The sequence below is a fragment of the Strongylocentrotus purpuratus genome, unplaced genomic scaffold (assembly GCF_000002235.5).
Source record: "Strongylocentrotus purpuratus isolate Spur 01 unplaced genomic scaffold, Spur_5.0 spur5_scaffold_9, whole genome shotgun sequence".
NCBI lineage: Eukaryota > Metazoa > Echinodermata > Echinoidea > Camarodonta > Strongylocentrotidae > Strongylocentrotus > Strongylocentrotus purpuratus.
Window position 1 is genome coordinate 24,154,671 of NW_022145615.1, and position 17,042 is coordinate 24,171,712.

Here is a 17,042-nt window from a genome sequence, read left to right on the forward strand (position 1 = left end):
TCAGTTATTGGTGGAGGTATTAGGACGGTAGGCAATATTTTATGAACATTAGAAGGACTTTAACATATTACAAATAATGCAAGGGATTTTCTTTTTTCTTCATAAAAAGTTAGACTTCATAATTCCGCATTAATCATTTTGTTAGGATATTTATGCTAGATGAGATTATCTTAATTATCTGTATTTCACCATGGCAGGAACTTTTGTTTAATGTTCTCATGAATATCTCTTTGTTCGTATTTTGTGTATTGCCATAGCTCCTTGATTTTGTTGTGCTGTACCCGGCTGTTTTGAGTGTTGCTATGTTTAGATATCTTCATTTTTGTAAGGTTCGGCTGTTGTGTGATGTCATATTTTCTGGCTGCTGTACTTTAACACGCAATGTTATGAATGTCATTGTCAATATGTTACCATTATGATAAAGATTATCGTATTTGTTTAATTAATTCTACAAGATTTGTATCAGTTTTATCATTTCATTTTAATGGAGAGGGGGCCTCAGTAAAAATAAACCACTGAATTTGACAAAGTTTAAGCATATACATAATAATCAGATATTATTGAAATAGCGTGGGTTTTTGTACGTAAAAAGTAGGGGAAAATGAATAATTTTAGGCTATTCAATGTGCTGTGAAAGGTTGATTCCTTTTTTTTTATCAGACGGTATATCAATTGACTTTTTGTTGTTGTAAAGTACACGAAAAGTAAGTTCAAGGGAGGAGAAAATATCCGGAATGGTTTTAAGATTGCTTTATGTTGCAACAGTTGTCAAATAGATTTACAAGTTCGAGGGCGGATCAGGGGAGATGGGGCAAGGGGGGGGGGTCGACCACTTCCCTCCCTCTTTTAATAAGTAGCAAACTTTTGCGAGACGCTTCCGAGGGGTACGCGGGCTTTTGCGGTACAAAACATGTACATATTGTGTTATACAACAAGATATAACGTCCAAAAAAGGTCATGATCTCATACACTCTTCCTACATAGCCATCATTTTTCATTCCTGATTATTTTTCAATCATACTCTATAATCAATCTTGATTGTTTGCAGTTTTCTCTGTCGATTCGTAATAATGGCCTTTCAGTTTCACATTTACCAATTTTGTAGAAATGGCCTCACTGCAACAAGCTCTTATTGACTCAATAGTCTCTGTATAAAATCGTCGCTGTAAACAAAATTTATGCCCCATACACTCAGGATGTGTCATGTTAAGCAAGGTCCTAAATGTTAATTAGTCATCTGTGCTCACTCTATACTTGTCCTGAGTTATAACGTCTTAATAATCGCCCGGATATTGCAGGTGACGGGGTTTCAGACCTTTTTAAAAATTCACATGCAGACTGATCATCGTAGCCTTCCATTTGATACAATGTTATGACGGAAATACGTGAGGTTTTGCTTCACCGTGGTTACTAGTTTTAATGTATCACCTTTTAAGAGGGGGGGGGGGGGGAGGGAGCAGAATTGTCGATTTTTTTATTTTTTTTTTGCTCGTCGACCGTTTCACTTCCCTTATTCATGACGAAAATTAGGCCAGTGACCCGTCCTCGGTGAAGAAGTTTCTATCACGTTGTATTCTACTAGGATTGTTGAAAAAAGTTGTTTGCTTTTACTTAATTCATTAAAAAAAAAAGCATTTTGACTTTCTTCCAGAATCCAGAGTATATGTAGCCTACCTAAATTTATCATCAATTTGTCATACTGAGTTAACGATTTGTGATATTCTCTTTTTGAGTATTTTTTTCCACATAATAATGGACCTTAAACATAACTCCGAATTCGTCTAAAGTAGATCATTTCAACTTCATGGCAAAACGTAAATAAAAATTAGAGTATCCCAATAAAACTTGTTAAAATGCCAAGAAATTGTGATCCATGTTACGGCCCTTAATACGCATATAACACGCCCCTCACCAGGCGATGACGTATTGTCATGACATCATAACCATGCAACCAATTCTAATACTTAGAAGTACTTCTCTCTCAACAATAGGGCAGGGGTTATAATACCTCAGAAACTTGGAAACTGGTAATAACATTTATGACAGCAAAACAAACTTAGGATGATTAGATGCAGTATAATGTTAGTAGTAGTAGTATCAGTAGTAGTAGAAGTAATAATAATAATAATAATAATAATAATTGTACATTTATATTGCGCACAACTCTGCCAACATACTGGCACTTTTGCCGCACAGATCAACAAATCAAATCCATTACAAGAATATGGTCAACAAATCGAATACGTTACAAGAATATTATGGTCAACAAATCAAATACATTACAAGAATATGGTCAACAAATCAAATACATTACAAGAATATGGTCAACAAATCAAATACATTACAAGAATATGGTCAACAAATCAAATACATTACAAGAATATGGTCATTAATCAAAATTCAACAAATTATAATACAAAATGAAAAGGCGACAAATGGTCAACCTAACTACAGATATAACTAATAACCAAAATTAATACAAAATATTCCATCTCAGACAATAATCCTAACACTAACGGTACGCCTTATTCATCAACAAGGTCTTCAATTTTTGTTGAAAGGTTCTAATTGATGAGCTCAACTTCAAGTCCAAGGGTAGGGCATTCCAGGCAAGTGGGGCAGTAGAAGTAGTTAGTAGTATTAGTAGTATAGTAGTAGTAGTAGTAGTAGTAGTAGTAGTAGTAGTAGTAGTGGTGATGGTGGTGGTGGTAGGTATAAATCGTAATAACGATAATAGTAGAAGTAGATGTGGTACTCCTACTACGACTACGACTACTACTATTAATAACAATGTATATTATAATAATGATGATAATAACAATGATATTATTAAATATATAATTGTATACTATTATATACACTGTTGGTCATAAAGGTGGAATAATTATTTTTTCCCCAATATTTATGGAATGATTTTGACAATGATTTATTCCTAATAGATCTAAATAATAGTATAGTATACATTCTCAGATTGTATTGAATAGTAATTTGCGAGTATTTGTTTTGCGTGACTGCTAAAGCATGTGTGTGCTACTATGCTAATTAACTAGGGGACCTACGTCCTTAAGTCATAACTGACAGTAATGAGGATTAATGCCTCACAAAAGAGCACTAATAAAGCTGATCGACCGGTTTTTATTCTGGGGCCTCACAGTAACGAGGCCATTGCTTAGCCACTGCATCATGGCTGTACGCAGCAGGGGCTAGGGTACGTTGCCGCCCCCACAAATACAAAAAATAAAGAAAATGCAATAAATTATCAATAATTCATTGCATTTTCACCAGGTCCCCAAAATTGAAAAATTCCTCTGTAGGGCCATGCATTATGGTTCAAGGCATGCCCACATAGAGGATTTCGTTGGGGGTAGGGGGAAAATGCAATGAATTATTGATAATTTATTGCATTTTCTTTGTTTTTTTTTGTATTTGTGGGGGCGGCGACGTACCCTAGCCCCCGCTGCGTACAGTCATGATTCAGTGGCTCAGCAATGGCCTCATTACTGTGAGCCCCCAGGATCAAAACCGTGTCGATTGGCTATATTAGTGCCCTTTTATGAGGCATTAATCCTCATTACTGTCAGTTATGACTTAAGGACGCAGGTCCCCTAGTTGATTAGCATACAAATGCTTTAGCAGTCACGCAAAACAAACACTCACGAATTAGTATGCAATAAAATCTGAGAATGTATTCTATCATCTAGATCTGTTAGGGATAAATCATTGTCAAAATCATTCCATAAATTGGGGTAAAAATAATAATTCCACCATGATTATGACCAACAGTGTACTACTATAATGACTTAGTATTGCAGAAATACATGCTAAGTGCGCTTTACAATTAAGTTGACATAATCGATAAGTCAGATCATGGATAAGATTGAGAATTATTTTGTCATTATAATTATACAATCAACTCTTTGGAATTATTTTGTTAGTCCGTAATCGTGTGGAACTTAATTGACATGATTGTATCACCGCCCATACCATCATTACGTCATACTGAACTTGAAAGTAGAACATTTAGGCCTACGTGGGCCCAGAGAAAGCGATTTCAAGATTTAAAAAGGAAAAACATTGCCAAACCGAGTTAATCCTGTTTGATACCCATGACTTTATTTGGTAAACAGACACCATAACCGCAAGTTATATGAACAACGACAAACAGGTTGCTATGGACAACGCTAGAAGTTGAATCGAAATGTCATTCTTTTTGTTTGTTTCGTTCTAATCGTGTTTTTTAAAAATAATTTTAATACGTATTGTATTGAATCATATTGCACATAGGAACGCGAAAGGAAAGCATAATCTTAACGCAGTCTGAAGGACTATTCTCGTACTAATGCGAAGTGGGGGTTGTGTGACCAAAGACATTAGACATAGTTTGGCAAACTAACCTTGATGGGCGGATAATTGTTTTACCTATTATGCTTGTAAGTAAGCAACCAGGATACCGACGGCTTCGCGTGACTTGGTATTGAGGATGTATGCCTTACGAAAGCGCACAATCGAATCGAATTGGGTTTTGAACCCGGGACCTCTCGGTTACGAGACCACTCCACTACCACTGAGCCATCGCGCCTCCTCGACTTACTTTAACTTTGTCACAACATGCGCCGGGGTATTTCTTTTGTTTGTGCCTTCGCCCAACATAGCGGTATTCCCCATAATTATTGTAGTCAACTAGATCCGGGATTGCTGTTGTTTGTGACATGGTTCTATAACATAGCCAAACAGGGGCTCATAAATCCCACATCTTTCCCAGAAAGCATGATCACTTTCATTTAACGAAACGAAGGCGTACTTTCTCGCCCATGGTGCAATTTCCGCTGAAAATTTTGACGATGTTCAAATTATTTGGACAAGTGCCTTCGTTGATGATGTCGTAAGAGGATGTTGTCATCATGCTTTGTTCAGTACGAGCATAGGCGCCGGAAGTGTGGGGGGGGGGCAGTTGCCCCCCCCCCCCCAAAAAAAAAAAAACGCCCCCCTCCAAAAAAAAAAAAAAACAACAGTAAAGGAGTAAACATGGTTTGTATTTTTAATCCTAAAGAACGTAACAATTATAAAAACCTGAATTAAATCACATATACAATTCCATTCAAAGAAAAAGGAAAGTTCACAGGAATTAAATTTCATAAACATTGCGCATGCCACCTATACGGTATTTATCAATGGAGGTCTCTATGATAGCGATACGCGCATGTCGTGGACATTGTGCGAGAATGGGAAAGCGTGTCCGTTTTTTTGTTATAGGAGTGAGAAGACATGAGCCCCTGAACGCTGGCGTACTGATGGGAGGGGGGGGGGGGGTGATGTATTTCTTATTCAAAACAAGTGATTTATAAATGTTGATGTTGTGACATGATTTTCCGGCATTTTTTCTCCATTTTCTTTTGTAAGTCATACCTTTTTATGCGTTTGTTGGAAAATAAGAAATTCCCAAATTACAGTCAGGCGAAATACGCTTATTTAGAAGCCTTTATGTCATGGTCTGCAAAGTGGCTGGGCCCGAGCCCCCCCCCCCCCTCCTTTTTGAAAAAGAATGTTAAAGAGAAAAATAAAGAAAGACGGAGAAAAAAATAAGTGACCTGCCAATGTCACAAATAAGGTATAAAAAATGCTCATCTGACCGTAATTAAATGCTTAAAACCCCAGAGCTTACGGGGGCTCCGCCCCCGTACCCCACAAAGGGACCTAAGGCGGGCCCCTGGATGCTCATCTGACCGTAATTAAATACCTAAAACCCCCTGACCTTCCAGGGGCTCTGCCCCCTGGACCCCACCAAGGGCCCTAAGGCGGGCCCCTGGATGCTCATCTGACCGTAATTAAATGCTTAAAACCCCAGAGCTTACGGGGGCTCCGCCGCCGTACCCCACAAAGGGACCTAAGGCGGGCCCCTGGATGCTCATCTGACCGTAATTAAATACCTAAAACCCCCGAGCTTCCAAGGGGCTCTGCCCCCTGGACCCCAACAAGGGCTCTAAGGCGGCCCCTGGATGCTCATCTGACCGTAATTCAATACCTAAAACCCCTGACCTTCCAGGGGCTCTGCCCCCTGGACCCCCACCAAGGGCTCTAAGGCGGGCCCCTGGATGCTCATCTGACCGTAATTAAATACCTAAAACCTCTGAGCTTCTGGGGGCTCCCCCCCCCCCTTGGAACACGTCAATTGCCTTACAGAGGGCCCCAGGATGCTCATCTAACCGTAATTAAATACCTAAAACCCCTGAGCTTCCGAGGGCACAGCCCCTTGACCCTCTGCCGAGGCTCATGCCCTGAACCCCACGCCAATTTACGCTCTACCTGATGGATAATACTCCACATGGAAAAACGCTCCGCTGGACCTGCATGTAACGTGTAAGACTGGTGGTGATGCAGATTTTTCGTCTGCCCCCCTTTTTTTCTCATTACGTCACTGCCCCTGGAATGCGGGCCCCCTGGAATATTTGCCCCCACCCCCCCCCCCCCATCCCAAACTGCTTCCGGCGCGCCTGAGTACGAGTTAACATAACTTATTGGAAATCAAAGAAAACCAAAAATGCTATTATTATGGTGAGACTCAAGTGAAATTTGAAGTAATCCTGATAGCAGAAAAGGATAGTCCATGCCTAGCCTTACAAGAAATAATAATTTAAAAAGAAGACTTACGCTTTCATAAATGTAGCGGCATTTTCATATCATTGTTTTCTTTTCTGTTATTATTTTTGTTAATTGCAGTATTGGCGTTTCCATCATAGGATGGGGTGGAGTCAGTGCACACTCAAACCCCGCCCCTCCAAGGGTAACAACACTCCACAACAATTTCTTTTTTTAAGGAACCGGTTTCGTATTAATATACCTCTTCGGTTGTGATTTTTTTTTTTTTGTAAAATCAATATATTGATAAATATATGCTTTTTAACAAATCAAACAATCATACACAATAAATTGAAATAACATCGTAGCATCTTCGGTTGTTACAATATTGCTTTTGGCATTGTTCTTTGTTGGATATATTTCAGAGTTTTTTTGCCGAACTATGTTATATATTGTTTCAGTTATTTCACCCTTTTCGTCATTTCATAATAATAGACTTTTAAAAATTAAACGTTTCCCGATCTTGTATGATCTTGTTAACGCAAGTGCAACAGCACTGTTTTGATAGTGGGATGACCCCGGAGATACTCACGAGACAGATCAATGGGGAAAACCTACTATTATCAGTTTAATGAAATTTTGAGGGAAAGTGAACAAAGTTTTTTTTTCATTGTGAAATATTTTATTAAAGTGAAGTGGCGTTTCTGCAACAATAATTTCATCAAGCTTCATTGAAAATAAATACTCTCATCATGTGTTGTAGGGTTCGTACTCCCATCATGATAATCTATTCAGCTGAGGTCAGAAATATTTACTCCTGCCAAGCTAAACCATGGACCTTGCGTAGGGTCCATGGTTAAACCTGACCGTCAGAGGAGGTCAAGTGACAACACGATGATTGGAATCACGAGTTGTTAATTGGCAAGGCATGGGATTCGATCATCATTACGTAATATGAATTTGCAAACATTTGGAAGGATGAGACGCTTGTTTACTTCTATCTCAGACCTTGATTACAAGCAAAACAAAATGAACACACTTCGTTAATATAGGACTTATCTATCAGTCGACTAATCATTCAATTCAACTCGATATATTACTTGTCCAATGTACGTTCAACGTGGAAATTTGTTTCGCTCACATGTATATAGACACAATTAAAAAGAAAGGCTCAAGCCTGGCCGGAATACTCCCCAGGGAGGGGCGCTTGGGCACTATCACGTGACGATTAGCAATTAAGACCGGGCTAATGATAATTATAATGTAAAGTGCCTAGAAAGGTAGTATTAATCGCTACACAAATGCGAATGTTTATAATTTACAATGAACAGACCTGATATAGGATACAAAACAATCTGGTGATGACAAAGTGATAATCATACATAACATTGGTTTTTGTTTGGTTATGGCTTGTTTCGTATCTTTATGTTATATTATGTGATTAAGCTGGTCCTCTAGGAAAACACTGCTGGTTATTTGCATAGGCAGAGTATGATGGGCTTTGAATTCGAACCTTACATATAGCTTAATAGAGGCTTACTATAAAAGCCCCTAGAGTATTCCTTTAAAGACTTTGATCGTTACTAAATCATTTATTTACGGATGTCAGATAAACCAGTAAAGATACTCCTTCCATTATACTACACGATTTTGTGTACAAAAAAAGGCTCATCGTATTAATGAATATTGTAATAAACAAGCAAACATTTCGTATTTTGAAAGGGTAAAGTGGGAAAAAGTGGATTAAATTGAAACGAAACCCAAATCCTATCCATTTATCTTTGAAAGAAACAAAAAGCCCAGGAAAATGTAGAATCACGGATATGGCAATTGTATAACAATTCAATTTAAAACATCGTTACTTTACCAACTTATTTTGTGGTTACGTTATAAACTAATTACTAACCGAAAGGAATTGGATCGCCCGTTAAGGCCTATTAAAATATCGGTATCGATGTGTTACTTCCGATTTAATCAAATTTAATTAGAATCTAAGTAAGAGTCAAGAACATTTTATAAGATTTATAATCAGTAATCACGAGATGGAAGTAATATAAACAGCCAAGATTAGTCACGTTACTCAGGTAAGGATGAAGATAAAAATTGAAAGTGAGAATTAGGCTTGTAGAGAGTATTAAGTAATTGAATCTCTGTTTCATTGTGAAGTGTGTCACTAAAGGAGGAATTTGGTTGCCATTGTTATCTATCAAAACTGAAATCGACGAATAATTCATCGTCATTAACGGGAAAAAATGCCAAGAATCGTTTAAGCTTACAACTTGAAACAGAATCCTTTGTTTCTGCGTGTCTCTTATATTCATATACAACAATGTCATGAACACTTTTGAAAAACAACTCATCATGCACGAGGGCAAATTAAAAATACCCCATTGTGTATCCGTAGAAATCGTGTTTGGATGACGTAATACGTACGTCATTGTAATGTTTGCACGTTCAAAAGGTAACTGACTAGGTTACTGATATTGCCTTAACTTGATTTTTCGAAAGCCTTTGCGATCGTTTTAAACATATCCTCGCTCCTCTCCTAGCAGGAGGGTGGGGTTCGTTTCTACATGTATAATTTTTTTCGAATGTCAAACACAGATTGACGCATTCCATGTCGTATTTCAATTATTATAGTTGGGTCCAAAGTCAGATCGAAGAAGAAGATTCCGAGGACAGCGGATGATGATTCCCGGTCACTTGCAGAGAAAGAAATAACCCGCCCCCTCCCTCCGATTCTTTCAATTGTTTTCTCTTCCTCACTCTCTCTCTCTCTCAATCTCTCTCTCCTCTCCCCTCTCTCGTCCTCCCTGTATCGTCTCCCCTCTCTCTCTCTTTTTCTCTCTCCTCATCTCTCTTTCTACCTCTCCCCCTCTCTTCCTCTTCTTCAGCCTTCCTCAAACTTTTCTCCCCCTCTCTCCCTTATCATGTCTCAGTTTATCTATCTCACTTCTTTTCCTTCCCTCTTTAAGTTTCAGCTATCACACGAACATACCGTCCACCCTGTTTAATACACTCCAGTCTTCCCTAGTTTCTTGTTCACATTTTCTTTCCAATAGTTACCTCCCATCTCCCCATGCTGACACCGTCTTTTCATCGAAATGTTCTACGAACACTTCCTTTCAGTCCGACACTCCTCCCTATCTTTTCCTCTCGACTTTACGTATTTTCTCTTAAAATGTTCTCCTTTTTATCTCTTTTATCGCCATCAGCCTTCAGCTCGATCTCATATTCCTCTCTAGTTTCTTCATCCCAGTTTTCACTTCCATATCCTCCCTCTCAAACATAATTCTTTTTATCTCTTCAATCTCATTTCTCTCTACTCCTCCTCTACTTCCGTCCTCTTTTTTGTTCTGGTATTCCTCCCAAACCATTTGGAGTTTCTGTCGAGTCTCTTCTCTTCCACCCTCCTCCCTCCCGCTCTCTCTATCTCTCTCCACATGCTCTTACAAATTCCTATCACTCTTTTTCTTTCCATGATCCGTGAATCTTGACTTCACAAAAACAACTGGTCAGTTTTGTTTTAAAGGAAGTTTAAAAGTGTTTTGTTTCTTTTATAAATTCACAAAATATTTTCTCCAAGACCGAGATTGACATTGACATCAGCAAACATAGACTTTGAACAAAAAGACCCCTCCCCCACCCCAACTTGGTCTAATTACCCTACCTATATAATATCTTACTCTTTATATGTTTATGGCTGGCTGCAAGACAAAATGGGCCATTATATGTGTAATTTCCTACCTCTTGAATGTCAAGTCTAGAACACTATTTTCTCACATAAACTAAACTGTATCATTATAGGCCAACACAAACCGATGCATCTCGTGTTAATAATACTATGACCATTTGCTATCAAATTTGAAAATGTACCAATATATGCAAGGCAAGAGGGAAAAAATGAGGAGTACATATGAAATGTGACACACATCTTACTAATATTATATTGACTGATCAAAAAGTCTATAAAAACCTAAACCCCAAAATACCCATAGAAAATAGACAAGAAATTGAAAACATACATGTACAGTATGTCTTTTTTTGTCAAGAACAAGACAGCATATGCCTATTTGCTGATCAGTTCTTTTATTGCATCGTTCTGAATTTGCACAGACACATACCAGAATATGAATAAAGGCATGAAACCTTACAATAACCTAAACAATTGACTGACAAGAAAGAAGAGAAGAAAAAAAAATTAAAGTTGTGACCTCTACTAACGTCTACACAAAAAAGAAGTAAGAATACTGCACCTATGTAATAAAATGAAATTGAAGAGAAAACCAGATGAATCAACATGTTATAAAACCCACAGTTTACTATTTGCAGCTTTTTAACAAAATTTCTTTGAAGAAAAGCATGATTAACATTCAAATTAAATCAATTTTTTTTAAGATGAGCCTGAAAGAATGAACTCCAATATTATAATTCATATTTCTTGTTGATATAGTTTGTTTTTTCATGTATTTCTCTATCATTGTCTAAAGAATAACAACCATCTTTACAGTAATGTTTCGTACCAATCTAATGTATTACTTGTTGGTATGGGATCAAGATTGCATGCATTCACAACTGAATCTAATCAAAGGACTGTTTCACTATTTCTCAAGATAAAGCTATCAAAAAAGGGATCAATCAATGATTGTAATTTCTCAACACATCAGTATTTACCTATGGAATGTATATATGACATGACAAAGCCATGGTTAAACATGTATTTTTTTTAAAATTCACAATCAGTGACTGATCCATTGTTTTTCTTCAATTTAAATTTCTTCAAGGAGCATATCAATATCACTACCACAAAACCAGGATCTGATCTTAACATGTAACAAGTCCAACAAGACAAACTTAAAAAGACAAAATTGGGCCCTCTGAAATACTGCATACATCATTTGTTAGACAGGGAAGAATTCTATCCATAAAGCATCATCCTGATTTTGTGGTAGTGATTTTTTTCCAAATTAAATAAAGGATTTAACTTTGGGATAAGGTTTAAGATACATCAATGTTTCTTGGTCTTGAATGAAAGAGCCTCATATTTTGACTTGCTTCTGAACCAGAGGAGGAATGGAATGCCGATGGGAGCGATGGTCATAACTGCAAATGCAGCCCAATCCATCTGTAAAATAAATGAAAGAAAGAAATTAATACATTGTAACTAGAATTCTAGGCCTCTAATATTGGATAACTCATTTCGGTAAATAACCGAGCCTATAAGTTGGAAATACATGACTGCCTCTTCTTACTTCTTTTATTAGCTGTTAAATATTATATCGTACAAAATAAAGACAACAACACAAAACAACAACATTAAATTTAAACACTAGTTCTTGTGATTGAACTGTTTTTCTATAGGAATTTGTTGAATAATTCTGAAAAAAGAAAACTGTGTCAACCTCTTTGCACATGTTTAAAATGTCTTCTTAGCTGCGATATGTGGTTCTCAAGTGCCTGATTTCTATAACTGAAGGTAGAGACAGAATGGAATACTTACATAATGTGGGGAGAATCTCCTATCATAATCTTTTACTGCTACAACACCGGCTTTTCCTGGAGCACTTGTATAAGCAGTCTGATGAGAGATAAATACATAGAGATTAGTGTAATATGGTGGTCAGTGCTACTCCGTATTGCTCTTACAGACACTGCACAGACATAAGTATTGAAACTAGGATTTCTTGCTTCAGACAAAATTCAAAAAAAGAAAGAAAAAAATCAGTCCACTATGCAAAAATATTGAGTTAAAAAAGGCTAGTGTTTTCAACAAATAGACAAGGATCAAGCACTCCCACTTGGATCCTTATTCCTTACACAATGCCGAAATACAATTATGAGGAATGTTATCTTTCCTAACAAACTGCATATTTTGCAATTATATACACTATTGATACATGTACACATAGACTTTCAGGGACATTAGTTTCTTTTTAAAAGTATGCAAGCACTATGAAAGTCAATGCTATTTCATTATCATAGAAATAAATGTACAGAAAAATGAACTGGCCATTTCCCACTTTGTTTTCTCTTTACAATATACTCATTACAACAGATAAGCAAATTTCAAGTTTGCAGTTGGATAGAGATATGGACCCGAAACGTTAATCAGTATTCTAAAGGCCCCAACACATACCCTAGCTTCTGATCCTTCTGATGGGACATAGGTGACGGTGGCGTGTGTGACGTTGTAAAAGCCGTTCTTGAGAGGCTGGAGGATGACTGCGTGGGTCACGTTGCTGGCCGGTGAGATGCGATCCCACTGGACCTTCAGCTGACCGCTGACCACGGCGAAATCACTCTCGGCAAAGGACTCGTCGTTGAGGACAACCTGGGATGCAGCACTGTTTGTTGGATGAGAAGAAACAATACAGGGTATACGTGTGGACTAATCAGAAGAATATATGTTATTTAACAATAATGCCTGAGAGCTTATCTATTCTGATAATCAACTGTAGCTCTCACATAATATAACACAAATTTTATTGCTGTACCATAGGGACAATATCCTTTGATTAATTACATAGGAGGGGAAAAATACCACATGATAGTCCTTAAATTACTATGGTACATCATCTCTATCAGTTGATGGAACTACAGACAACTATACTTGTGATAAATAAAGTTGGACTTCATATATTTAAAAAATTAGTCTTTTAAATACAAGATAACAAGGTAATTATTGTCACAAATTCGTAAACGAATGCTTTTTTCACAACAGACTTAGCGAACTGCAAAAGTCTGTGTTGTGGTAGTTACTATTTCAGAATTTTTGTGTTATGAAACTTTTGCAAGTCAGAAACACTCGCAAAATTCAGAACAACAACGTATTATGCCCACCAATGTTTCTACTTCCCGATCTTACAATTACAGCAGCTGGAGCCTTCCTTCCAAAACTAAGATTTTCAACATTTAATGGAAAACTGACTCGGAATAAATAGAATAAAAAGGAAATTGATGATATTTACCTGCTTCCAACATTGTAGATGGTATAGAGCACAGTCATGTCCCTGCCTTCCACCAACCATTGGTTCAAGAGAGTCTTGGAGGCCAAGAGTTTAGCCCCATCCTGGGCACTGGATAGTGCCACGAGGCAGGCAAATGCTATGAACAGTGCAGCCTTCATCTGGAGAGAAAACCAAAATAAATAAATCAAAATTAAATTACAAGCTAACAAGTCTCACATAAAGTTGAAGGTACAAGTTTCTATGCATGCTAAATATGATGATTTTAATTTAACTCCATAGATTAGATAATATAGATGTTGATAGATTACATGTACAGTATAAGCTTGGCTTCTACATTATTGTTGGAGATACTTGGAAAGTAGAAACAAAATAAATAATGTTTGCTGAGTGCAAGGTTCTCTTGATTAAAACAAAAGAAAAAAGAAAAGAAAAGACAATGTGAGCAAAATGTTGTTATGTAAATGAATGAAAAATGACAAGAGAGAACACCCACTAAAAGAGTAAAAATCTCCATGTAGAAGTAGAAGTTAGATGTAAAATAATGACATGGAATGATATTTTGCTTACACAAGTTAGAGATTTCCTACAGATTTTTTTGAATGATACCAATATTTTTCACGCTATGGTCGACCAGCTAAACACAAGTACACAGCAATCCAAACGAGGTGAGTTCTGAGCAATTGTAGTACCTTAATTTTCAGAAGCATGGGTGCATGGGTAAGGGATTTTCAGGGACTTCTTTTTTTTTGTCAAACCCAACTTGTGTATATTGGGCAATTCCTAGATGAGAGCAAACAGCAATTCTCTCTTCTAGGGTGTAATCCAGCCTACTCAATTGGTCAGGCTTCGTCACCAACTTTATTAAGCTACATAACATGTTTCTCGTCCTTGCCCGCTTGGCCAGCTATATTTAGCATGGCGGCCATCTTGGAGGAAAAAATAGCAAAAAAACGAGAAACATTATTTTTGTTATTTGGCATTACCAGTAGGCGTAAGAAAATAACCCGTTCACCATCTACTTTATGGGTGGTCCATCTTCTCAAGGATTTATCGCTCATAATCTGAAAGTCTCTGTAAAATGCATGAAGAAAATCATCGCGGAATCCGTTTTTCACATCGCCAACGTGCGGATTGGAAACATGAAGCGTCTGCGAAAATGTGTACGATCATTGTTTTAGCAGTTGCGTTTATGCAGACGATCCTTATTCTCAGGCCAGCGCCTATTGATTATAATACATGGAAACCCTAAAAGATATCCTAAAATAAACTTATCCATGACCATGCACAAGGTTTTGCATACTCTAATTTAGCTTATTTTTAGTATCTAGATTCAATTTTAATATAATTTCATTTTGGCTAAGCTGGATCAGTGATCAGAAATTAAATGAAAATTGAAATCGCCACTCTCATAAAAATAGTTCAAATTCCACAGCAACAACACCCATCCACTAGATAATACAATACATTTATCACCAGAGGATTAATATAGACTATATAAATATATTAACATGATTTTTAAGTTATAAGCTTCCCATCAATATCAGTCAATTGATGTTGGAAATTGAATTCTGGTTAGCATAAATACCTTTTACAATCATGACGCAGATTTCCATATGTGGGACTCGACAAAACTCAATGGGCAAGATCACTCATGGATAATGTTTTAATTTGCTTATGCCTGGCTCTCTTGATATCAGCCGTTCTTCGTTCATCACATCTCAAAGAATATTAAAGGGGATAAACCCATCAACAGTTAGTAACTTAAGTTAGATTGATATAAATTATCATTACTTGTAAGAAAAGATTTTCACATACCTTCACGTGTAAATGTCTGCAACAAGAAGTTGCCACTCAGGCGTTTTCTGATTGGTCAGAATTTTCAGCTTAGGCAAAGGAAGTCTCGTTCTAACATGTTTAAATCTATTTTATTTTAGTCTTAATTTTGTCATCATACAATTTCAAAATAAGACATTTAAATATATGATATAAATTTTTTAAATAATTTAATGATTTTCATTATAAAAAACTGATAAAAAAGGGAAAAAAATATGTGGTTCGATTGGGTTGCTCAAGTCAGCTACCGAAAAGAAAAGCGCCGGGTGATCTTGGAAATATGATTTACCAATTTGACAAGTGGACATTCATCACTGATTACCAACAACAAAGAAAGGGAACAAAATAGTTGACTGACTCTACATTGTTTATTTCTGAAACAGGAAAAAGATAGACACTTTGAAAATAAAATATCAACTGAGTTCAAGTTAAATTAATTGATGACAAATATATCTCTTGCCTTGCAAGTAAAATTAAATCACAAAGAAATTGCACTTTGGCCCAGTGCGTGGGGAAGTTTTGCAGGGTCTGAGGGGTGCACTATAGCTGCCATTTAGTTCCAAAAAGGAGTGCTATCTTACTTGATACATTCCTTCTTTATTTACTTATCAATTACATCATATATCTCACAGTCCAGGCGCGGATCCAGGATTTCTTGGGGGGGGGGGCAAATTTGAAATCAATTTGAATTTGAAAATCACGCCGGCCGATAATTCGCACCCACCCCTTTGAGCGCCAGGGGAGGGGCCCATCTCCAAAAAAAAGGTAAAATTAATGTGTTTTTACACGTTTTTTCCCGGCCCCCAGGCCCCGGGCCCCCCTCCCCTGGATCCACCACTGCATATAAATACAGTTTCTGCCCTTTCAAAAAATTACCATAGTACACAGTATTTTGGCATCGGTACTATATACCATGGTACTACCATGATAGTACCCAGTGGCGTACGCAGGATTTTTTCAAGGGGGGGGTTTTAAAATCGGGTCCAAAATTTCGCAACGACTCAGGAAAATTTGAAAATTGCGCCGGCCAAAAAGTCGCTCAGTGGGGGGGGGGGGGGGGGGGGGGGGGGGGGTAAGCGGACACTTTTTTTGGGGGGGGGGGAGTTAAAAAAAAAAATCGCAACGACTCAGCCAGCCGAAAAGTCGCTCAGTGGAGGGGGGGGGGGGGGGGGGGGGGGGGGGGGGGGGGGGGGTAAGCGGAATTTTTTTTTTTTTTTTTTGGTCCCCAAAAAATCGCAACGACTCAACCGACCGCTGAATAAGCGGGGGGGAGGGGGGGGGGGGGGGGGGGGGTAAGAGGAAACTTCTTTTTTTTTTTTGGTCTCGAAAATTTGAAAATTTGACATTTTGCTCCGTTGGGGGGGGGGGGGGTAAGGTCACCTTTCTTAGGTCAGCCATGGGGGTAATTTTTTTTTTTTTTTTTTAAATAATAAAAAAAAAAAAAATAATAATAATAATAATCCAAAGGGGGGGGGGGGTTTTAAGGATTTTTTAGGGGGGTTTACACACATAAAAATACCAAAGGGGGGGGGGGTTAACCCCCCAAACACCCTCCCCCCCCCCCCCCCCCTGCGTACGCGCCTGGTAGTACCAGGCGAGGATCAATGGGCCGATTCTACCAGCCATGCCCCCCCCCCCAGCCCCCCAAAACGGTTTTAAAAAATA

General features: G+C 37.8%; 1 protein-coding gene across 1 annotated transcript; it reads right to left on the reverse strand.

The window, feature by feature from the left end:
• Positions 1-10,100: 10,100 nt before the first annotated feature.
• On the reverse strand, positions 10,101-15,454 carry LOC587726 (translocon-associated protein subunit beta). The gene is made up of 5 exons (XM_030976925.1): positions 15,360-15,454; positions 13,545-13,702; positions 12,713-12,920; positions 12,077-12,154; positions 10,101-11,701 (listed from the first exon to the last, which is right to left on the reverse strand). The coding sequence occupies exons 2-5, from the start codon at positions 13,700-13,702 to the stop codon at positions 11,585-11,587; spliced, it is 561 nt and encodes a 186-aa protein (XP_030832785.1). The 5' UTR covers positions 15,360-15,454; the 3' UTR covers positions 10,101-11,584.
• Positions 15,455-17,042: the final 1,588 nt, after the last annotated feature.

Coding starts and splice junctions, on each gene's coding strand:
- LOC587726 (XM_030976925.1), bottom strand. CDS start 13,702: ATGAAGGCTGCACTGTTCATAGCATTTGCCTGCCTCGTGGCACTATCC. Junction 12,155..12,712: donor CAGAAGGATCAGAAGCTAGG/GTATGTGTTGGG, acceptor ATCTCTCATCAG/ACTGCTTATACAAGTGCTCC. Junction 11,702..12,076: donor GGAGATTCTCCCCACATTAT/GTAAGTATTCCA, acceptor TTTATTTTACAG/ATGGATTGGGCTGCATTTGC.